The 20,187-nt window shown below is 41.1% G+C and overlaps 1 protein-coding gene across 3 annotated transcripts in view; it reads left to right on the forward strand.

The window, feature by feature from the left end:
- RAPGEF5 (Rap guanine nucleotide exchange factor 5) overlaps nucleotides 1–20,187 on the forward strand; it is a 219,318-nt gene that overhangs the window by 55,949 nt on the left and 143,182 nt on the right. For all 3 annotated transcript variants that reach the window (XM_073333743.1, XM_073333740.2, XM_073333742.2), the window contains exon 7: nucleotides 8,918–8,966. In XM_073333743.1, the coding sequence (XP_073189844.1) occupies nucleotides 8,918–8,966 (49 nt within the window). The remainder of the gene's footprint in view (nucleotides 1–8,917; nucleotides 8,967–20,187) is intronic.

Consider the following 20,187-nt stretch of genomic DNA (forward strand, 5'->3'; position numbering starts at 1 on the left):
AAAGTTGCATCAAAGTAAGATTACAGTTTGCCCTGTCTATGCTAGGATTTTGTGTCTTAGCTATCTTGTTGTAAAACACATTATTTTTTTCCTAGTGCAGCCAGGAACTTGGTAGGTTAGATTGAGCTAACTACCTCAAATTAACATCACACCTTTAAATCATAATGTAGACAGCCTGGGGCATGGACTCAGTGCCAGGTATAGCAGGCAGCATTGGAGAAAGTGCATTAATCCACATTTCTCTGCCTGCATCTTAGTTTCTCCATTCACCTGCTACAACCCCTGCTCCTCGTTCAGTCTCTTCATGCACGACCCCAGACTCCCTGGCACAACTCCTCAACCTTCCCCTGCTCCTCTTCAAGCTGTCTCCTGCTTCTTATGTTCCCTTGTCTCCTCAGAGTTTCTTGTCCAGCCCACTAGCCGTAGAGTCCAAGACGTGGCCACTTCCCTGAGGCAACATGACTTGAGTATTATTGAAAACAGTTGAATGTGGCAGTCTTCCACATGCAAAGTCTGCATATACAGTGACCATCTTGGCTGAGGGCATATTGGGGAGGGAGGGATAGCTCAGTGGTTTGAGCATGGGCCTGCTAAACCCAGGGTTATGAGTTTAATCCTTGAGGGGGCCATTTAGGGATCTGGGGCAACTATGGAGGATTGGTCCTGTTTTGAGCAGGGGGTTGGACTAGATGACCTCCTGAGGTCCCTTCCAACCCTGATATTCTATGATTCTATGAAAGAAATGGAAGATGGAGGCCATTTTGAAAAAGGGAAATTTCAGGAGTTTTGAAGTCCAGGATTCTGAGATGGTATGAGACTTTAAAAAAAGCAACAACAAAAAACTCCCATAACTCTCTGAAAATTCATGATTAGAGCCAGAATAAGGCACCCTAGGCTCATGCCCAGGCTCCTAGGTCCTGGAGCCATGTAATTACAGCAGACTCTTGGTCTTCAGTGAAAAGTAAAAAGGTTTCTAGCCCTTATGGCTGAGAAGAAAAACTTGAAAAAGTGAACCAAATATAGGCCATTCAGTGACATCAGTCTCAGTATGCGGAGAGCCGGAAATGACAGCTGGGAAAGAACTGCCCCATGCATTTCAACAGGCTGTTAATTCAAAGACCCGCTGTGGGGTCCCACCAACACCACCCCAGCAGAAGACTGTGTATGTGGCAGGAGGAGAAGATGCAACAGAACTGATCCAGCCATGCAGATACATTCCAACAGCTGGGATAAGGATTGAGGGCCCCTCCTACTAGCACCCCTGCACTCTAGGGAGGGGATAGCTGACCCTTTTTACTGACCCTGCTGCTTCTAAGGGTATAGACCTCTACTGCCACTTCTGGATGTTGCCGCTCTGGGAAGCGGGGAGTTCTATGGCTATGCTACACCAAGTGGGGAAGTACAGGGGTGGAGCTGCAGGAGACACACTATGACATGGGGCCCATGGCCTCAGATTGCCTGAATCCAGCCCTACTTTGCAATACAATTGCACAAGTTGGTAACATCACATTCACATCCTTCTTTCCCTTACCCTTATCCCCCAGCGGCTGCTGGTATAATTCATCATGTTTCACCTAAACAGACTGTAAATACTACAGGGCAAGAACAGCGATCTATTTGCCCATAGAGCACCTTAACACTTATGGGGATGAATACACCAGTAATAATAATCTATATGTGCTACAAAGATGAAATATTCAAAAGTTCCTATGCGATTTTGGAATAAAGGTTGCACTGATTTTCATTTGGATTTGTGCTCCTAAACAATTCAGAAGCTTTTGGAAATCCTACCCTTAAAGTCAGCAGAAAGCTCAAGTTGCCATAGAACTGTAGGACATTGCAACACTACCATTCCTGCTGACTCTCACAAGCTCTTTATTTTAACTTTTAGTTACCCAAAATCAGCCTTGGCCCTCACAGTACATTTAAAAAAAAAAAAAAAAAAAGGCGCACGCACACGCAGACTGATCCAATACAGACAAAGGAAAGGCAAACTCCCCCAACAGGTATGTTACTGAGCAGATCAAACTGGGGATAAGGATTTGTCTGAGTCCACATTTCCATTAGGAATGAGTGACAGATCATTATTTCATGTCATGCTGAGATTACATACAAAATATTTTTTTGCTTCTTCGGTGGTATCTTACAGGTTGTTTTGAGCTTGGATGTCTGTTAATGTCACTGACAGTAATGAGTTGTCTGTTCTGGAGGTTTATTAGGTCTAAGCAAAGTTTTGTTTCTGCTACTGCTGTAAATGATGGCTTTTATTTCTTGTGTCTTGCCTAGAACGTGTTGGTTTGTGTGCTGTTTACATTTTGGGTCCCTGGTCTGTTTTATTAGTGTTATTGCCTCTTGCCTCTTCCCCTCCCTGGTCCAACACCCAAATGTCTTGCCCGCTCTTGCACTTGGTTGGTTTGAACCTGCCATGGAACTTTTCCATATGTTTGGGTTGCACTGCTGAATGCACTCTTCTGTGATTTTTCCCACCCCCACTCTCTGTGGTATTTGGTATTTTTTTCATGTGAAAGAGTCTGTATGCAAAATAGCTTCTGACTCGCATTCAAACTGTATCTTCTGGCAGTTGGTTTTATTGGATCTCTGCTTATGTTATGACCTGTTACTAAGGCTATTATTGCTACAGGTTTTTCCCCCAACTAGAGCTTAATGAACCTTGCTCATCTGGTTTAGTATTTCAGTGAGATTTCATTTTTAAAATATCCAACAGAATACCTTCCTCATCTTTCTATTCCACTCATTGGTGTACTCAGAGAATCTGAGGTTTCAGAGTAGCAGCCATGTTAGGCTGTATCCGCAAAAAGAACAGGAGTACTTGTGGCACCTTAGAGACTAACATATTTATTAGAGCATAAGCTTTCGTGGGAGACATTTCTCCCCCTTCCAAGGAATATCCCCAGAACAGGGGGAGGATGGGGCCAGAGAGGGGGAGTACACAGAGCCAGGAGCGGTGGAAGCGACTTAAAAGTGGGGGAGCACAGGAGTTAAAGTGAGAAAGATAGGGGAGATGTAGGCAGGAGTACAGCTGAGCAGAGCCTTAAGGTGAGAAGATGCAGCAATCCTCAACTTAATATCTTCTTTGTGGTTCTCTTGTATTTGATGCCACTATGACTGTGGCCATACTTCATGTGACGGTGGTTTCAATGTACATGTCACCCTATGTACCATTCCATATTCCGGGAACATGGTGTATGACATACTCACCCTTCATGAATCACTTATATTCCATAAAAATATTAGTGTGACGTTTTCATTAAAAATAGTTAAAATTCAGTAAAAATGGTTTCACTGTTACCTGGTTTGTGATTCAGGAGAAAGGGTGATAAGTGCCAATGTCTCAAAATGCTCAATGGTGACAAGGTGTCATCAAGGCAGTTTCTTTGAATTTAGGTCTGAAAATTCAGAATCTGAAAAAAAAACCACATGCATGCACACGCACACCACTAGCTGTGTGGACACTAAACAAGATATTGCCAAAAACTTGCTTTTCTCTACTGGATTAAGACCAGAAGCAAGCCAGCAACTCCCCCTGGAAGTGCTGCATGAAAAAAATGTACATATCTAGATTTAAAAAATAATAATTCTCTAGCCTCAACTGAGCTTTTTATGTCTTCTAAATGGCCTGATCCTACCAGGTGCTGAGGCCCTTCAGTTTCCATGGAAGTCAAGTGGACTTGAGGGTGCTGAGCACCTCTCTGGACTTGGCCCATAGTCCCTAGACTTTATATGTTCATTGGGCATATTATACATGCTATTTCAGTTTAAACACATTTGACATTTCTGAGGGGTACCCAATTCCCGTGCTCCATTTCACTGAATGAAATCTCTGGATAACATTCATTCACCCAATACACATGGGCAAGCTATTATCTTACTTCTGCATAAACAGCTTCAGGCAAAATTGGTATTTGCATGTCTTGTTGGGGAGACTAATCTGGGCTTAATTTAAAATGCATGTTTCAAGCAGTAGTTGTGCCTATAAATTACCATAAGAAATTGAGCTACTGAATATATAATTTGTGTCAAGTTTGCCACTACAAACCAAACATGCTATCTAAATGGTATCCTATGTTGGAAAACAATGCGGATGTAAAAAAAAAAAATTATGTAGATTAGAGGCTTGCTTATCCTCCTGTATGTCTAAAGAGTCTAAAAAGACCATTCTTTTGAACATTTTACTTTGTTATTGCACCCACTGCGGTTTTTGGTGCTACATGGAAGAGCAGGAGCCTAAGTGGCCATAGTTAAGAAGGTAGTGCCTACATAAATTTCTATTGAACTAAAAATAAATGTCAGGTATATATGTGGGATCTTCTAGATTTAGTGAAGGACAGACTTGGGGAATCTCAAACAAAAAGAGACAGTGCACTTAAACAGTCAGAACTATGAGCATTTTTAAAAATTATTTATCTATTGGATTAACGCTACCACCTCTACATCTTTTTCAAAAGTTTGAAATAGTCTTCTCTGTGTTAATGTTTTGAATGTGAGTTTAAACTGTAAGAAAGGCTGACTATCCTCTCAGAATCTGAAAATGAGAATTTGCATGAAATGTTCTCTCTCAGGTTATCCTAGACAACAAGGCACAAAAACTCAAAAGTTTAATTTGTACTTTAAAAATACAAAGTAAATCCAATGTGTGCTCTCTGACTGTGCTGTTTGGTGACTTCTCAAAGGATGAGGAAACTGTGCTTCACAGATATACTATATAAACATCCTAATGCTTTGCTTCATCACAAAACCTCTAAGAGCAGGTGGTGTAAGATCTTTGCAATATAAACACACATCAGGCTTCCCACAGTGCTCTGGTTTGAACAGTCAGTGAAAGGACACAGTAAAGAAGCTTCTTTTTGGGAGCCACACGGGATGTGTAAACAGTGTTAGATGCCTTGGAATGTTTCTCAAAACTCAAAGATAATTAGAATATTATGCTTAAATTCATGACTAAATAGGTTACACAATGTAAATGTATCCATTCAGGCACTTTAACTGCCTGCATGTCAGTAGGTTTATATAGACTTCGGCTTGGCAACATTGGTAGTAGCTCATTTTAACTGATAATACGAGCAAATGATTTGATAGACTAGATTCATTTGTTTTGACAGACTCTGCTTCATCCATCACAGAAAAGAGCAATACCATGTTTTGGGAGTGGGGAAGAGTGAGACTAGCACTCTGAGGCCGGGTCTACACTAGAAAATTAGGTCAGTTTAACCAGGTCCATCAGGGGTGTGAAAAAGCCACACCACTAAGTGGTGTAGTTAATCCGACTTGTATCCCTGTGTAGGCAGCACTAGGTCAACAGACAAATTCTTCTAGTGGCTTAGCTACCACTTTTCTGGGGGGTGGATTACCTACCTAGGATTATGCAGTTAGTGTCTACACTGAAGCACAGATGTGCCACTGTAGTGTTTTAAGTGTAGACAAGCCTTAAGAGTTAGTTTCATGTCTTTTACAAAGGTCTCTGCTCTTAGAGTGGGTATTTTTTGTTTGTTTGTTTTTTAAAGTAACCATTCTGCTGGAAACAAAATCATTTGCAGTTGTTTCCTGCAGTTCCACCAAACTTGGCTTTCTTAACCATAGCTATCTCTATTATCTCCTACAGTCCCCTTAACCATTGTTTAAAACAAATGTGCATTTCCCTAACTAATCAGTTCCAGAGTGGCTGAGTCATCAAGAGAAGGCAAATTGTACTGTAATTCTGAGAACGCAAAAACTTCCAAAAGAAACAATACCTGGTAATGAAACCCAATAGGGAGCAAGGAGGGAACAAGCCAAGAAAGGAAGCTAAATTGCAGTTAAGAAAAACATTCTATGATAGCGAAGATTTTATAAAAATTTATATAATTAGAATTTTGCCATTAGTGAGCTTTAGTTTGTAGGCCCATGCTGTGTCTGAACTATTTACCTGCTGGTAATTATTGTGTTTTATTCAGTCTGTGGCATAGCTGAGAGTCTTTATTCGCATTTCCAATAGCGTTAAGGATATGTCTTGCATCTTTAATTCTCTAAGATATACAAGACATCAGGTAGCTGCTAGACAGGTGAAGAAATTGTATCTTTCAATAGCCCCTAACTCTATAATTTTTACCCTGTAAATGACCGACACTGCAACACCATTTTCTGTCTTTTGAGTGTACAGATTCTGCCAGTCACTCATCATTCAGTTCCGTTTTTGACTAGAAACAGGTGCTGTTCTATGCATGGCAAGGCAGCTTGTACCCTATTAATGTATGACTAACAAAATTACCTCTCTGATTGCCCAGAAGCATTTACTGGCCTAGAAACAGTTGACAGTTTGACTCTTAGACCCAGCTACAAGTATTAATTCATACAAAATATTATTCTTCTGTCCTGTTGCTGCTCAAGAGGATTGTATATTCACAGTTTTGTTCCCAGTGTTGTGCTCTGTACATTACAGAGAATATTCATGTATTTCTTGTTTAGCTTGAATCCTTTGTGGGCTTTTGGTTAGAAGAAGGCCAATGAGATGTGTTCAGTTGTAAAGGTGCTGCCCAAGCAACAATGTCCAAGCTGCTATTTTTAGTGCACTAGCTCAAGCTCCACTAGCATGAGTCTGTCTACCTGCCTGGGAAGCTCACTCCCAGTTGCCGCGTAGACACACCCAAAGTGCAAAAGACCTTCCTGTACTTATAAACTGACTAAAGTCCAGTAGGTAACATTCACAGAAACCATTGGAGATACTGATCAAGAAAGGACCATTAAAAGAGATTCATGAGCTGCATGGTGCTAATTATGTAATAAATTTAAGGTATAACACGTGTAAAGTTCTCCATAGGGTGGAGGCAGAGGCTGCTAGCGAAGTAACTGAAACCGTGTGTGCTGGAGAACAGGCCAGAGTGTTTCCTGATTCTGTTCCAGTTCTTCTTTGAGTAGAGGAATTCATCTGTAGACATTAACCTAACGAGTGAAGAATTCTGGTTGGAACTTGGCTTGGCTTTTCCCTATTAGGCCAAGAATATCTTATGGAAGACATGTATTTCTCTATGGCAGTAGGGGGCAGGTTATTATTTTGTGGATGAGCAGGATGAGAAGAAGGGATAATTTTCAGAATCTCTGGAAGTGCAATTGAGTATTCTTCCTTTGTCTACAGTTAAAAGGTCTTTTTTTATACTTTCCCCTTACTGTGACAATCACTGCTCCAAGCTGTGGAACAATAAAGAGTCAATGGGACTACTCACATACTTAAAGTTACGCACATAGTTTAAATATTTTGATGGAGCATGAGTCAGATTGCTCAGCACCTTTAGGATCAAGTTCTTAAGCTCAATATTAATTTCTGTTTCACTGAGTGGGTATGCTCAAACTTGTGCTTTTTATTATTTATGAAATAATCATTCACTGTTTATCTTCTGGTCTGAGGGAGGGCAAAAAGAATCTTACTGAGAATAGTGGTAATAGAGCTGGTTTAAATTTTTCAAACTTTTGTTCAGATGGGAACCTTTTGCAAATAAATGGTTTTTTTCTAAAGTTTCAGGTTGGGTTTCCCACCCCCCCCAAAAAAAAACCAAAACAAAACAAAACTGGACAACGGAAAATTTAGTTGGTGTTTTGCCTTTTGGATTTTCCTTCCCCCCTTCTCTGTAGGTAAAAGAGTTGACAAACTGTGCAGGTTACAAGAGCATTATTATGTTTATATTGGATTGTTATATGTGTTTTTGAATTAATCTTATATCTTCAATGCTTTCTAAAAGAGAGTCATCTTAGAAGTAATAAATCTGTGTTTTGGGGATCAATAAAAAGGATATAGGTAGATTTTCCTCTTTTGTGTTTCATTTGGGAGGATGAGGAGAAACTGGTGGGTTTGTAGATGGAGTGGGAAATATTGCAGATTTTTCTTCCTCCAGAAATAATAATTTCCTGCAGGAAGCTGTAAAATAATTAACTCAATAATGAATTAAACTTCGCTAGTGCCTTCCATCAGTGCACATCAAAGCATGTTAGCTTTACAAACATTGCCAATGAATTAACTTAAGCCTCACAACATCCTGTGAAGTAGATCAATATTTCTGGCCTCATTTTATAGATGGGGAAACTGAGGCAAAAATAAATTCAGATTTGCCCTGGGTTATCCAGGAAGGGTGTGGTGGAGTCAGGAATGGAACTCTGATCTCCTGATTTGTAGACCAGTGTCTTCGCTGCAAGACCAAACCTGTTCTTCAGTAAGAAATAAGAGCTGACAGACTAAATGGAATGAGGTAAAAATGTGTAAATACTGGAGGAGATGATCATGATTTAGATGATGTGGTGTGCTTTGCACTGGTGTATTTCACCTGTATGAGGGTAGAAAGAAAGAAAATACCACCCTATAATATTAATTACCATTACAGCTTTGTTCTTAAAACAATCTTTTTGAGGTGAAGAGCTGATTGAGTTGGTGATATGAAGAGATGTTACTGAGTAAATAAATACATAGCATATGCTTGCAAAACCTCAGCTCAACTCCAGCACAGAGAACTCACCTTAGCCCCTGGAGTCACAAAGCAAACACAGAGTTGCAGTGCAATCACAGAGGGAAAAACAAACGTTTGACTGAGAGGTGAGGAAGCCTTAGGTACATACACGAGAAGAAGTTTGTAGAGAAAATAAATCAAATGCCACAGTCAACAGAATGGCTTAATCTCTACGGAATATGCAAAATTTACATGAAACTAAAATCACAAAAAAGTCACAGCATTCCCAGTTGAAAGAAAAATGGGATTGCTGGAAAACGTGGGTCAGGTTTTAAAACCAAACAGAAAAAACAAATTAGTGAAACATCTGTATTATTCTATATGCAATGAATATCTGGAAGATTATTAATTTGCTGTATCTTGCTGATACCGCATTTTTCTGTTTAATTATATATTTCTAACCATCATCTCTTTTTCTCATGTGTTAGGTACAGAAAGAACTAGCTGCTGTCATTGCTTTGAAAGCAAGAAAGTCAGGTGAGTACAGACAATTGGTCCTTAGTGGGGCTTTATAACATTGTTCTTCTCTGTCATTTATTAAAGTATTTGATTCTTCATTGTTGACTTATTAAAATGTAGGTTGTATTAGAAAGCAAGAAATACAAAATCTCATTCCCCATTAAAGGACTGTGTGGTGGAAGAGTCTCTTGTATCAACACTATATAATTACCGTGGTGTTCCCGCCATCTGGTATCCCACCTGATAAAGTGTAAAGGCAGAATAGTTGCTGAGAGTGTGAACTGTTTGGGGCTGCTTTAGTTAAGCACAGTGTAAGTCTTCTTTTTGCTTATATTTATATGTAATAATGTTTATTTGTTTATTACAAATGCACAGTTCTTGATTTTGAATGTTGTGATATTTCTGTTAACAAGATCGTGAATTACAAATTTCTTTGTGTATTTTCCCTATTACTGCCAACTTTGTTTTGGCCCTTTTTTTTTTTTTTTTTAATGATTTGCTATGTCCTTGTTTGCTGGGGTATATTTTGCTGCTTCTATACATCTCCTTTTAGGTGATATAAAGTGACAGCAAAAATGCCACCAAGAGCATGTTGCCTTAGGACTTGTCTATACTACACTGGTGTAGTGCAACCCATACTCTAGGGATTTTACCATTTAGAAAAATTCATACCCCTAAATAGGGTTGCCAACTTTCTAACGGCACAAAACCGAATTCCCCTGCCCCTTCCCTGCTGCTTCTGGGGCCCCATCCCCACTCACTCCATTTCCCCTCCCTCTGTCGCTCGCTCGCTCTCCCCCACCCTCACTCACTTTCACTGGCCTGGGACATGGGTTTGGGGTACAGGAGAGGGCTCCAGGCTGGGGCAGAGGGTTTAGGTGCGGGGGGGGGAGAGGCAAGGGCTCGGGGTGGGGCCAGAAATGAGGGACTCAGGAGAGGGCACCAGGCTGGGGCAGGGGTGAGGACTCTGGCTGGTGGAGTGGGCTTTGGGTTAGGGCTGGGGATGAAGGGTTGGGGTGAAGGAGGGGGCTCTGATCTGGGGCAGGGTGTGTGTGGGGGGGTGGGCTCTAGGGTGGGGTTGGGGATAAGGGGGTTGGGGTGCAGAAGGGGGCTCAGGGTTGGGGCAAGGTGTTGGGAGTGCGCAGGTTCTGGGAGGGAGTTTGGGTGTGGGAGGGGACTCCGGGCTGGGGCAGGAGGTTCGGGGTGTGGGGAAGCAGCCCCCAGGTCTCTGCAGTCCCGTGGCGCATGGGTGGCCAGGGAGGCTCTGTGTGCTGCCCTCGCACTCACAGGCACCACCCCCCAGCTCCCATTGGTTGCGGTTCCTGACCAATGGGAGCTGCATTTGGGGCGATGGCAGTGTGCGGAGCCTCCCTGACTGGCCATGCGCCTAGGGCTGCAAGGACCTGGCGGCTGCTTCCGGGAGTTGCTCGGAGCTAGGGCAGGCAGGGAGCCTACCTTTTTGACCGAGTCCCTTTTCCCGGGCATTCCATTCAAACCGGATGTCTGGCAACCCTACCCCTAAATGAAATAGTAATACTGGTAGAACTTTCAAGGGTAGGCAAGGCCTTTCTAATGCATTATTTTAAGAATTTGGTATGGCAGCTCAAATTTGCAAAAAGCTACTCCTATGGTCCGTTTAACTAGTGCATGCTTGTTTTTGTTTTTAAACAGTAACATTGTATTTGCATTTCTTAATGCCTTATGTTGGAGTAGTGTATGGAGAGGTATTGCAGGGTCAGGCATTATAGTAAGGTGTAAATTAAGTTAACATTCTTATTGTTTTAGGGGAAGAGTGAGTTAGGATAGCTGTTTACTCTTATTTACTTTATTGCTGATGGTTAAGGTCACAGCCATTAGCTCTAGTCTTGACTGTTAGTTTATATTGATAAGCTTTATTGCTTTCTCAGTGTGTCTTGCCTGATAAAGCTTGGAGTATTCCGAGAGAGAGCTTCTTACAGTATGTTAAGATCTGAAAGCCCCACATCTTTCCATCATATAGTTTTCCAACCATGTTCAAAATACCATGTTTACAGGAAATAAACCACCAACTGTCAGACAAAGAAGATTTGTGTGCAAATTCTCTTTTGGCATAAAACCAGTGGAGTTGGCTCCTGAATTAACTATCCTCACTCCCATCCTGATGTAGGTGGCATGTTGATGTGAGACAGGGCTTATCCGTAGGGAGAGCATGTGCCACTAATGTAAGGGAGAGCAGCCGTGTGGCTACTCTACTTCAAATCAGGGCTGGTGCAGTATGGCTTCCTTATGTACTGACTGGAACTTGAACACATGAAGGAATCTGCTTCTCTTTGTAGAGATCTGTTTAAAAGATTCTTACAGATTTGAACCCCTCAAGACACGGATGTTTTGCAGAAGCCCATGTGTTGATTGTATTTTTTATTGCATATCCCTAAACATTTCCTCTTGAGCTTTGGTTAGCACTTTTGTTTAGGGCAAAAAATGGGTATTTTGCTTGATTAAAGGACTGTGGAATTTGGCCCTGAGTGATTTTAATTTGTGGAAGTGCCCACACAGTGGTTTAATTATGCTGGCAAAACTGGCTGATTTGTACTCTGATGTTGTTTTTCTATGATACTGATAGCAATAATCACTTGGTCACATTGTCTGCTTTTATACAGCACTCTTCATGCAAACATTGTAGCCTGCTTTACAGAAAGGTAAATAATATTTGCTGTGCTTGGGCAGGGGGAATATTAACTCTGGGTGCCTAGAGGAAATGTGTGTATTTATCAGAACTCCACTCTTTTTCTGGTTGTGTTTTGTTTTGTTTTAAAAATTAAATAAGATTTGGCCGTGGTACATGCTCATGGTAGAAGAGGTTTCATCAACATATGAAAAGAGGTAATTATGACTATTTCGTATCTTATACCCATGGTGGAAAGAGGCACCATGTTCTTGTCAATACCAGACCATACTTGATGGGGAATGTGTGTTACCAGTAAATAAATCAATCTATTAGGGCGTTGAGAAAAGGATTATGGTCTTCCAATAAATTACTCGAGGAAAGGGACAAAACTAGGGGGCAATTCACAAATGGTAGAAGCAAAAATGGAAAACCCAAACAAAAAACACCACTCCTTTCAAAGCAAGGGAAAGAAAATGAGAGAGACATTTATTGTGACATTCATGTCAATATATGTATGTTGCTCAGATATCCTTGTGATTGACATGGTACAAGAAGATAGATATTTTGGAATTCTGCACACACACTGTTTTAAGCCAGTATCTTTGAAACCAAAAAAGGAAGACTAAATTTCACCACTCGTAGCAACTGAATATCTCAGCAACATTGCAGTGCCCAGACACCATTGTTACAGTTTTATTTGATTAGATTAAAACTCATTGTAAAGGAGCCTTGCAAGGGAGAAAAATGGTTTTGTGCTCTTCTTTGTGGTATATAAAGCATGCATGAAAATTGCTGCTGTTCCTGTCTATTAACCTTAGAAATAGTTAGATGAATTAAGTCTTGTTTTCCTTGGAGAGACTGGAGTCTTCTTAGGGAATCAGTAAAAGAGGCAGGACCTTTCTCAGCCTTAAATTACAGGAATGTTGGTGTTTTGAATTATCAATTTATTTAGAATATTGTTTGTTGCTGGTAGCTCCCATAATGTGCTGTTTTTCCAAAAATTGAAGGAAACAGTCTCTTAACTGAATAGTTTTTAAGAGAATTTTCATTTGTCATAAGAACATAATGGTGTTATGTAAATAATCTGTAATATGTAATTTTTGTATTTACTTGTTAAACACTGATTGTAAGGTCAGCATTGTAAAGGACACAAAAATCATCAATTTCAAGTAGATTTTCACCTATCTAAATTTCAAAATGAGGTACAGGATATTGACCAAAATCGGTGACCAAAGATCAATGCATAGAATATGGAAAACTTCAGTGTATGTGCTTAGCCTTGGAACACTTTAAATTCCTTTTGAATTTATACTCTTGCAAGCCACGGTACATTAAAAGCTGAAGACAGATGCAAAACCTGCAGTGTGAAATTAACCTGGTTCATTTTGGCTTTTTTATGTAGCTGAAAGTCTGTGAGGATTGAAAAAATTTATTCCACTTTATGGAACAAAATAGTAGTGACATACGGTAAGTATGGTGTACTTATTGCCCTGTGGAGAAAACTGGAAAAGTTTGAACAGATGAGAAAAGGTTAAACTTGTGACCTTGATATCTATAAAACCTTACTGCCTTTTGTGGGTTTTTTTAAGGAGTCTTTTCAGTGGACTGACTTATATATTCTTTAGTCAGGACCTTATTTCACTCCACCTTTCAATTCCTTCAGATGTTCAGTTCTTAAATACGAGGGTCAAATTTAGAAGTGTGTGTGGGATAAGACAGGATTCTCATAAAAATGTTCGCTTCAGGTAACATTCAGCACCATTTCAAAACAATGACTTAGGAGTGCCCCACCTTAGGTAGGCACTGGTAGTGTCATCTTAAGCTCCCCTTCACCCATCTAGTGTTCCACTCTGATGGTTATGGAATCATAACTGGAAAAAATAGCAAAATCTGCAGGTCTTTCTCAAAAGCTTTGCTGCATTGTAGCTCTAAATAAAAGGTGCAGCTAAAAACACAATCAGCAATATTGTACTTGAAACAATTTCATGTCCTGAAGTAAAGGGCAGACACATTGGCTTGTCTGAAATGGCCTTTTCAAGCCACCAAAGTTGTTTGTGTAGTTGACGGAACACGCACTAGATTGACCCAAGCTCCTGCATGATTCTGGAAAGGTCATTCACTGCAGTAGACCTGCCTTTGGTTCACAAAGTTTGGACATGGCTCCCTTTAGTACCAAAGAATGCAGCTCTTTGTATCATCCAGTTAAGCTTACATGAAGTGTTCCTTCCTATCAGTGTCTTAATATCCTTAATACTCTGCATCTGCATTACTCCAACCCTTAGCTGTGCTGTGAGCTCAAAGATCCATTGGGTAACACGTGATAGATTTATCATACACTGAAACAACAAAGCTGCACCCTTTTTTCTCCTATGTATATTTAACGGTATGTAAATCACACACAATTCTGGGGTATTAAAAAAGTCATAGTCAAAAGAACATACTCTAGTAAGTTCAGTAAAATCTGCGGAGTTACACCAAGGAAGAATTTGGTCCTGTTTTGTTTGATTTTCAAGTTAATTTGAAACTCTTGGGATAAATATTTTGGCACATTTTATAAGGAATTTGTGCATAAGAATTTAATATTGCAACAAGATTATGTGGATGACACATGTTTCATACATAGCATCACAGAGTGGGCAACAGTGAACTGTATCTCATGTTTCAAGGCTTCAGACAGTCACCTGCAGGGGTAGAAATCTTTTCCCCCAAAGTATTTTGTGTTAGGAGTGTGTTTGTTTTATGGGGTTTTTTTGATCTCCTTCCTCGGAAGCATCAGAGATGGCAACAGCTGGAGATGGGGCATTGGACGGGGCAGGCCAATGTTCTGAGGTGGAACTGAGCACTCTTTCTCTCAGGTGCTCAACTGGATGTTCTTGATCACATGCTCAGAGTCTAACTGATCACCATATGTGGGGCTGGGAAGGAATTTTGCCCCAGGTCAGACTGGTCATGACCTTGGGGAGTTCTTATCTTCCTCTGCAGTGTGAGGCACGGCTCGCTTGCCAGGTTCATCTTGATCAATTTCTTACCATTGCAGGGTCTTCGGGCACTGGTGCACCTCAATTCTTCCTATTCTTTTCCTATGGCACATAATAGTTTAGTTTCCTGAGGGTTGTAATACCTTGGTCTAATTTCAGTTATATGGTTTAGTATGTGGGTGCTGGCTGCCCTTGGTGGCCTGTGATATTCAGGAGGTCAGACTGTATGATTTGTGTGGTTCCTTCTAGCCTTAAATTCATTGACTGTGAACTAAAATATAGTCAGTGTTGGTCCAAAAAGAGGTTATTGGGTGGATGTTTTGTTTGCATTCGCTCAAATAAACATATGGGGGGGGGGAACCCACAGACTCTCTTCTCCAAACACTCAGAATCCTCTTTGTTTCGTTTTCAGACTGAGCATGCAGAATGCTTTATGTGAAATAGAAGCAGTATTTCACCTCACACCAGTTGTTACAGCAGAGGTGGGCAAACTACGGCCCATGGGCTGGATCTGGCCTGTCAGGGCTTTGGATCCGGCCCGTGGGATCGCCACCCTCGTGGCGCCGTGGGTCCCGCACCGATTCTGGAAGCGGCCGGCATAGTGTCCCTGTGGCCCCTGGGGGAGGAAGGGCAGAGGGCTCTGTGCGCTGCCCCCGCCTGCAGGCACCTCCTCCTGCAGCTCCCATTGCCGGGAATGGGGAACCGCGGCCAATGGGAGCTTCAGGCGAGGTACCCGCAGGCGAGGGCAGTGCATGGAGCCATCTGCCCTCCCTCCTGCAGGGGCCGCAGGGACGTGGTGCCAGCCGCTTCCGGGAGGGGCATGGGGCCAGGGCAGGAAGGGAGCCTGCCTTAGCCCCGCTGCACACTGCTGCCACCCCGGAGCTGCTCAAGGTAAGTAGTACCGGGCCGGAGTCTGTACCCCACACCCCAACCCCCTGCCCTGAGCCCCCTCCCACACTCCTCCCTGCACCTCAACCCCTTGCCCTGAGCTCCTTCCTGCACACTGCACTCCCCTCCCACACCCTGCACTTCCTCCTGCACCCCAGCCCCTGCCCTATATTCATGGCCATGCATGCTATTTCCCCACCCAGATGTGGCCCTTTGGCCAAAAAGTTTGCCCACTCCGTGTTATAGTCTGCTCAATCTCTTGTTCTAACATTTCCATGTGTCATTCTCTCTCTCTGCTTGCTAGCAGATATCAGATGTCCATCCACAGTTGCCAACTTTCACGTGGTAGATAATCACCCCGATTTTCACAATAAGCCAAAAATCAAGCTAATCCCATTTCAAAGGAAGGCCAAAACAAGCCAATCCCTAAGAACCCCAACACTGACTAGATTCCCCCCGCCGTGCAGCCTGGGACTGTGGTGGGCCCGCTGAGCACCCCTGACTCTCTCCATCCCCTTGCTCCTGCTTGCCGGGAGCTGATTTTAAAAAAAGAAGCAACAAGCCACAAACTAGCCAACAAGCAACTCACAATCCAATTAAGCCAAAAACGAGCCCAATTTCTGCATTTTTTTCGTGGCTTTGGCATGTCTGTGACCAGTAGTTAATGGTCTCTCCCCCACCTTTCCACAGTTTTGCTAAAATGCATTCTGCTCCAGTAGTTGTCAGGTGACACTATTTTTTAAAGATACAGTAGCATTCAGTGCAGTTCAGAGTTCTCTGGGTTTAAATGTAATGCTCAGGAGAATGAGAGGTTAATAGTACTGGCTAGATGCGTATGTTTAGAGCATATGGACACACAGGAATTTTCCCTGACTCTCCCATTACTGCAAAAATTATTTAGTTATAAGAGAGTGGGATTATTTAAAGTTATTGCACCTGATTCTCCACTGCTTTTGCTTCTTGAGTGAAATAGGTAAAATCTTATATTTGTGCAAATCTTACACTTGTGCATAGGGAGCAATTTACACTCACTTTGCAGTGTAGCAAATGACTACACAAGGTGCAAGGCAATGAAGAATCAGACTTACAAATTCCAAATGGATCAATAATAGCTGAGTCTGTATTACAAAATAAGCATAAAATGCCAAGCTTGTTTAGTCAGAGGTATGTTTCTCAAATGAAGTCCTTGTAGAGCACAGTCATATTATGTAAAAAGAAAAGGAGTACTTGTGGCACCTTAGAGACTAACCAATTTATTTGAGCATAAGCTTTCGTGAGCTACAGCTCTCAAATTGGTTAGTCTCTAAGGTGCCACAAGTACTCCTTTTCTTTTTGCGAATACAGACTAACACGGCGGCTACTCTGAAACCAATCATGTTATGTGGAATTTGGGCAGTCAGATGTGGAGCAAATGGTAAGTAATTCACCACAGAATTAAGCTGAGACTGGACAGTCAGCAAGTATTGGTAAACAAAACTTAGATATACAATACATGTGAAAATCATAATGAAGACATTTCTCTAATATGAATGAATTCCAGAACATCATTTAGTATACTGGATATTATTATACTGTTGAAATAACAATGGTCCTATGATACTAGCATTCCTGTGTTTGACAATTATTTAAGCTGAGATATTGTTCCTGTTGAGGTCATTCAGTTACAGTGGAGAGGAACTGAACACAAATTAACCTTTCTGTCTGTAATGTGGTGTCAGACAGACCAAGTCTACATTTTTTAATTGCGTCAGTCTGCTCTTTTACTGACATTGGTTTTGCTCTGTTTAGATTTCAGAGTCCTACCATAGCTATTATCTGCTGCTCCTTGATAAAACTCTGCAGAATAAGAGGAAATATTATTGCGTTTTGTGGGGAGAGGTCCTGTTTCCTATTTGAGATCTGAGAAATGGTTTCCAGCATTAAGACCCTTGGGAACTATTTTCTTTGTGGAAACTAGACCACCATACTGAGTAACCTTCTGTGCAAATTTAATATTAGTTCTACACCTAAGGTCAAACAAAAGTTAATGACCATTTGCACACCAGAGATATGAAATCAACATTACATTTCATGGCCATGTCATTTTAAAACAAACAAAAGGCTGGAGTAATTTATGGTTAAATTGATTTAAATTACAAACCATAAATATTAAGAGCATATTAGAATGCTGTTTGGGAGGAACTAACATCATTGTTATCAGTGCAGCAGTTCAATCCACAGTTTACAAACACATCTATCCTATCTGGTGCCTGCTGAGCATTCCTAGATACAAAGTTATCAAATGATGCTCTAAGCAGGATTCTTTCTTTCTTTAATAATTTTTATGTATCTCTTTGTTTTTTTTTTAATTAGCTGATTTACTCAGCTGATTGCACAGCTGTCTGGGCAACACTTTCCCAAGGGCCTGCCAACTGTTTCGGAGCTATGTCTGGTTCTTGGTGGAGGGAAATTGACTACAGTAATTTGCATATGTACATGCATAAATAGCAGGGAAGAGTGAAGAGGCTTAAAGGCAATTTCAGTATTGTTTCTGAAAAGAACCATGTCAACCATGAGTTTTCCAAGCTGCATATTTACAATAATTCCTGGGAAAAGATCAGATTTACTGTGAATGAAGAATTGGCCAAATTCTGTTTTCAAGAGGTTTTTTTCCTCTGGGATTATGACAGTATCTTGTATTACAGCTTCTTGGATTTTCATGGTGTTCAGCCATTTTTTTCCCCTTCATATCTATATGTACAGCTGGGAAGATACAAGCAGGAGGGAGCTTGGACTGGCTAAGATCAGTCCCAAGATCTGAGGGCTGAAAAAGGTTAAATCCACCTTTGCTCCTTCTCTTCCCCCCATTTTTTCTCCCTCAGCCCTAGTCTGTCACCAAGCATGGCTCACCTAGACTGGAGGATCTGGCCTTTAGTTCCCACAATAATGTTAATATGGACTCTCTCATTATCCCCATCTGGAATATTAATATTCATCAGCAGCCATTATAATATAGTCAGATCATTCACAGTTGTCATAGCAACCAAGCCACTCTAGAGCTCAGTTGTCCCCTCCACAAATGCCTGGGGTAAATAGATGGGCCTTGCAGCATACCCAAAGATTAACAAGCAATATCACAATCTCAAACTTCATAATCATGAGTCAGGCCCCCCAAAACCATGAAATTGTCTTAAAAATCATGAGATTTCTAAAAATAAATGTGGGTTTTGATTTTTGAGCCTCTATAGTGCACTTACGTTACATTTTCAAGCTTTTCTCTGCAAACATGAGAGCTAGAAATTTTTCTTCTTTTTTATAATGAAAGATGAGATATCCCCATCATTGTTTGTCTCTGGGAACTGAGGATTTAAGAAAAATGCCAAATATTCTGAGCTGCATAGTAACGGTGATGGCAGTTATGTGTAAACATTTAAATAATTAGCCATCAAACTTAATACCCTACTAAGCCAAATGGAGGAAATTCACACCTCTTCTGGTGTTATTGTTCCAGGCTGGCTGGCTACTGAATTAGTATGACGATATTGCATTGGTTTGTGTTGTGAAGGTTATCTTTGAAATCCAGAAGGGAACTGGTTGCAGTTAGAAACTTCTTTTATTAAAAAAGAAAGCTAGCTGGGTTGCAGCACAATACAGCAAAACCCCTGGGAAGAGCTGAATGCTATGGGTTCCATGGATTGCTCCACACTTGGAGATTTCCACGGTTCTTTCCACTCTGTACATGGAAAGATGATTATGCCCAGAAAAGAGTTGCCATTGTTTAAATAAAACTGAATATTAAAAATGAAACTGTATATATTTTTATTCTGTGCTTGTCTATCCATCCTTCCATCCTTTTGTATTGTCTGTGTATTTTAAAATTAAATACCCCTAATTCTACTTAACATCTGGAATTGTGCAAATCATCCAACCCTTTCTCAGTTGCTTAAATCTTCCAGCGTGTCTTGTCTACTTTTGCACTGTTTTGGTAATACAAGCAACCCTAATTCCAGTTCATCCTACCATTAGAGGATTCCCCTCCCATTGGAGCTTTCCTCAACTGGTGTAGCAGTTCCTAGACTATGCTCCTTCTTGGCTGCTGGTGCAGACTGTGTCGTGCGAAGAGGAGAATGTGTCCAGGGTATGTCTGTGCCCCAGTAATCTCTAGCTGTGTATGGCTAGTTTAAATTATAGCAATCTCAAGGCTGTTCCAGCTCATGCTATGGGTCTAGCCTTGTGCGAATTGGCACCAGGATCAAGGGAAACAACAGGTGACTTAAAGCCGTTTTTCTCCCAACAACGAAATAACAGTCTGGAAACCAGATAGTCTGGAGTGCTGAGAAGCTGTGATAACATGTACTAATGGATGTGTTTAAAATATAAATTATTGACCAAATGGTAACTTGGAGTTGCTATGTCATGTGCACAAATGTTTGATGTTAAAAATTCACTTGCATATTATTAATAAAAAACACTGTTCTGCATGAGTCATATCTACTTTTTAAAAGGGGCAGCTCTGACATTTTAAAATTTGTTTTCCTCCAAAGTTGTAGTCCATATTAATTTCAGTTTTAAAAGCAGTAAAACACCTAACTTATGTTTTTATGCCCTTACAGTGAGGGCAGCCATCTATGTGAACACTATCCATTAAGATGTTAGCATGACCCATGAAACCCTCAATACCAGTGGGTTTACAAGAATATCCTGGCTGTAGTATGTACATTCTGATTCATCAAAGAATGTCATGTCA

Source organism: Lepidochelys kempii, chromosome 2, assembly GCF_965140285.1.
Source record: "Lepidochelys kempii isolate rLepKem1 chromosome 2, rLepKem1.hap1, whole genome shotgun sequence".
NCBI lineage: Eukaryota > Metazoa > Chordata > Testudines > Cheloniidae > Lepidochelys > Lepidochelys kempii.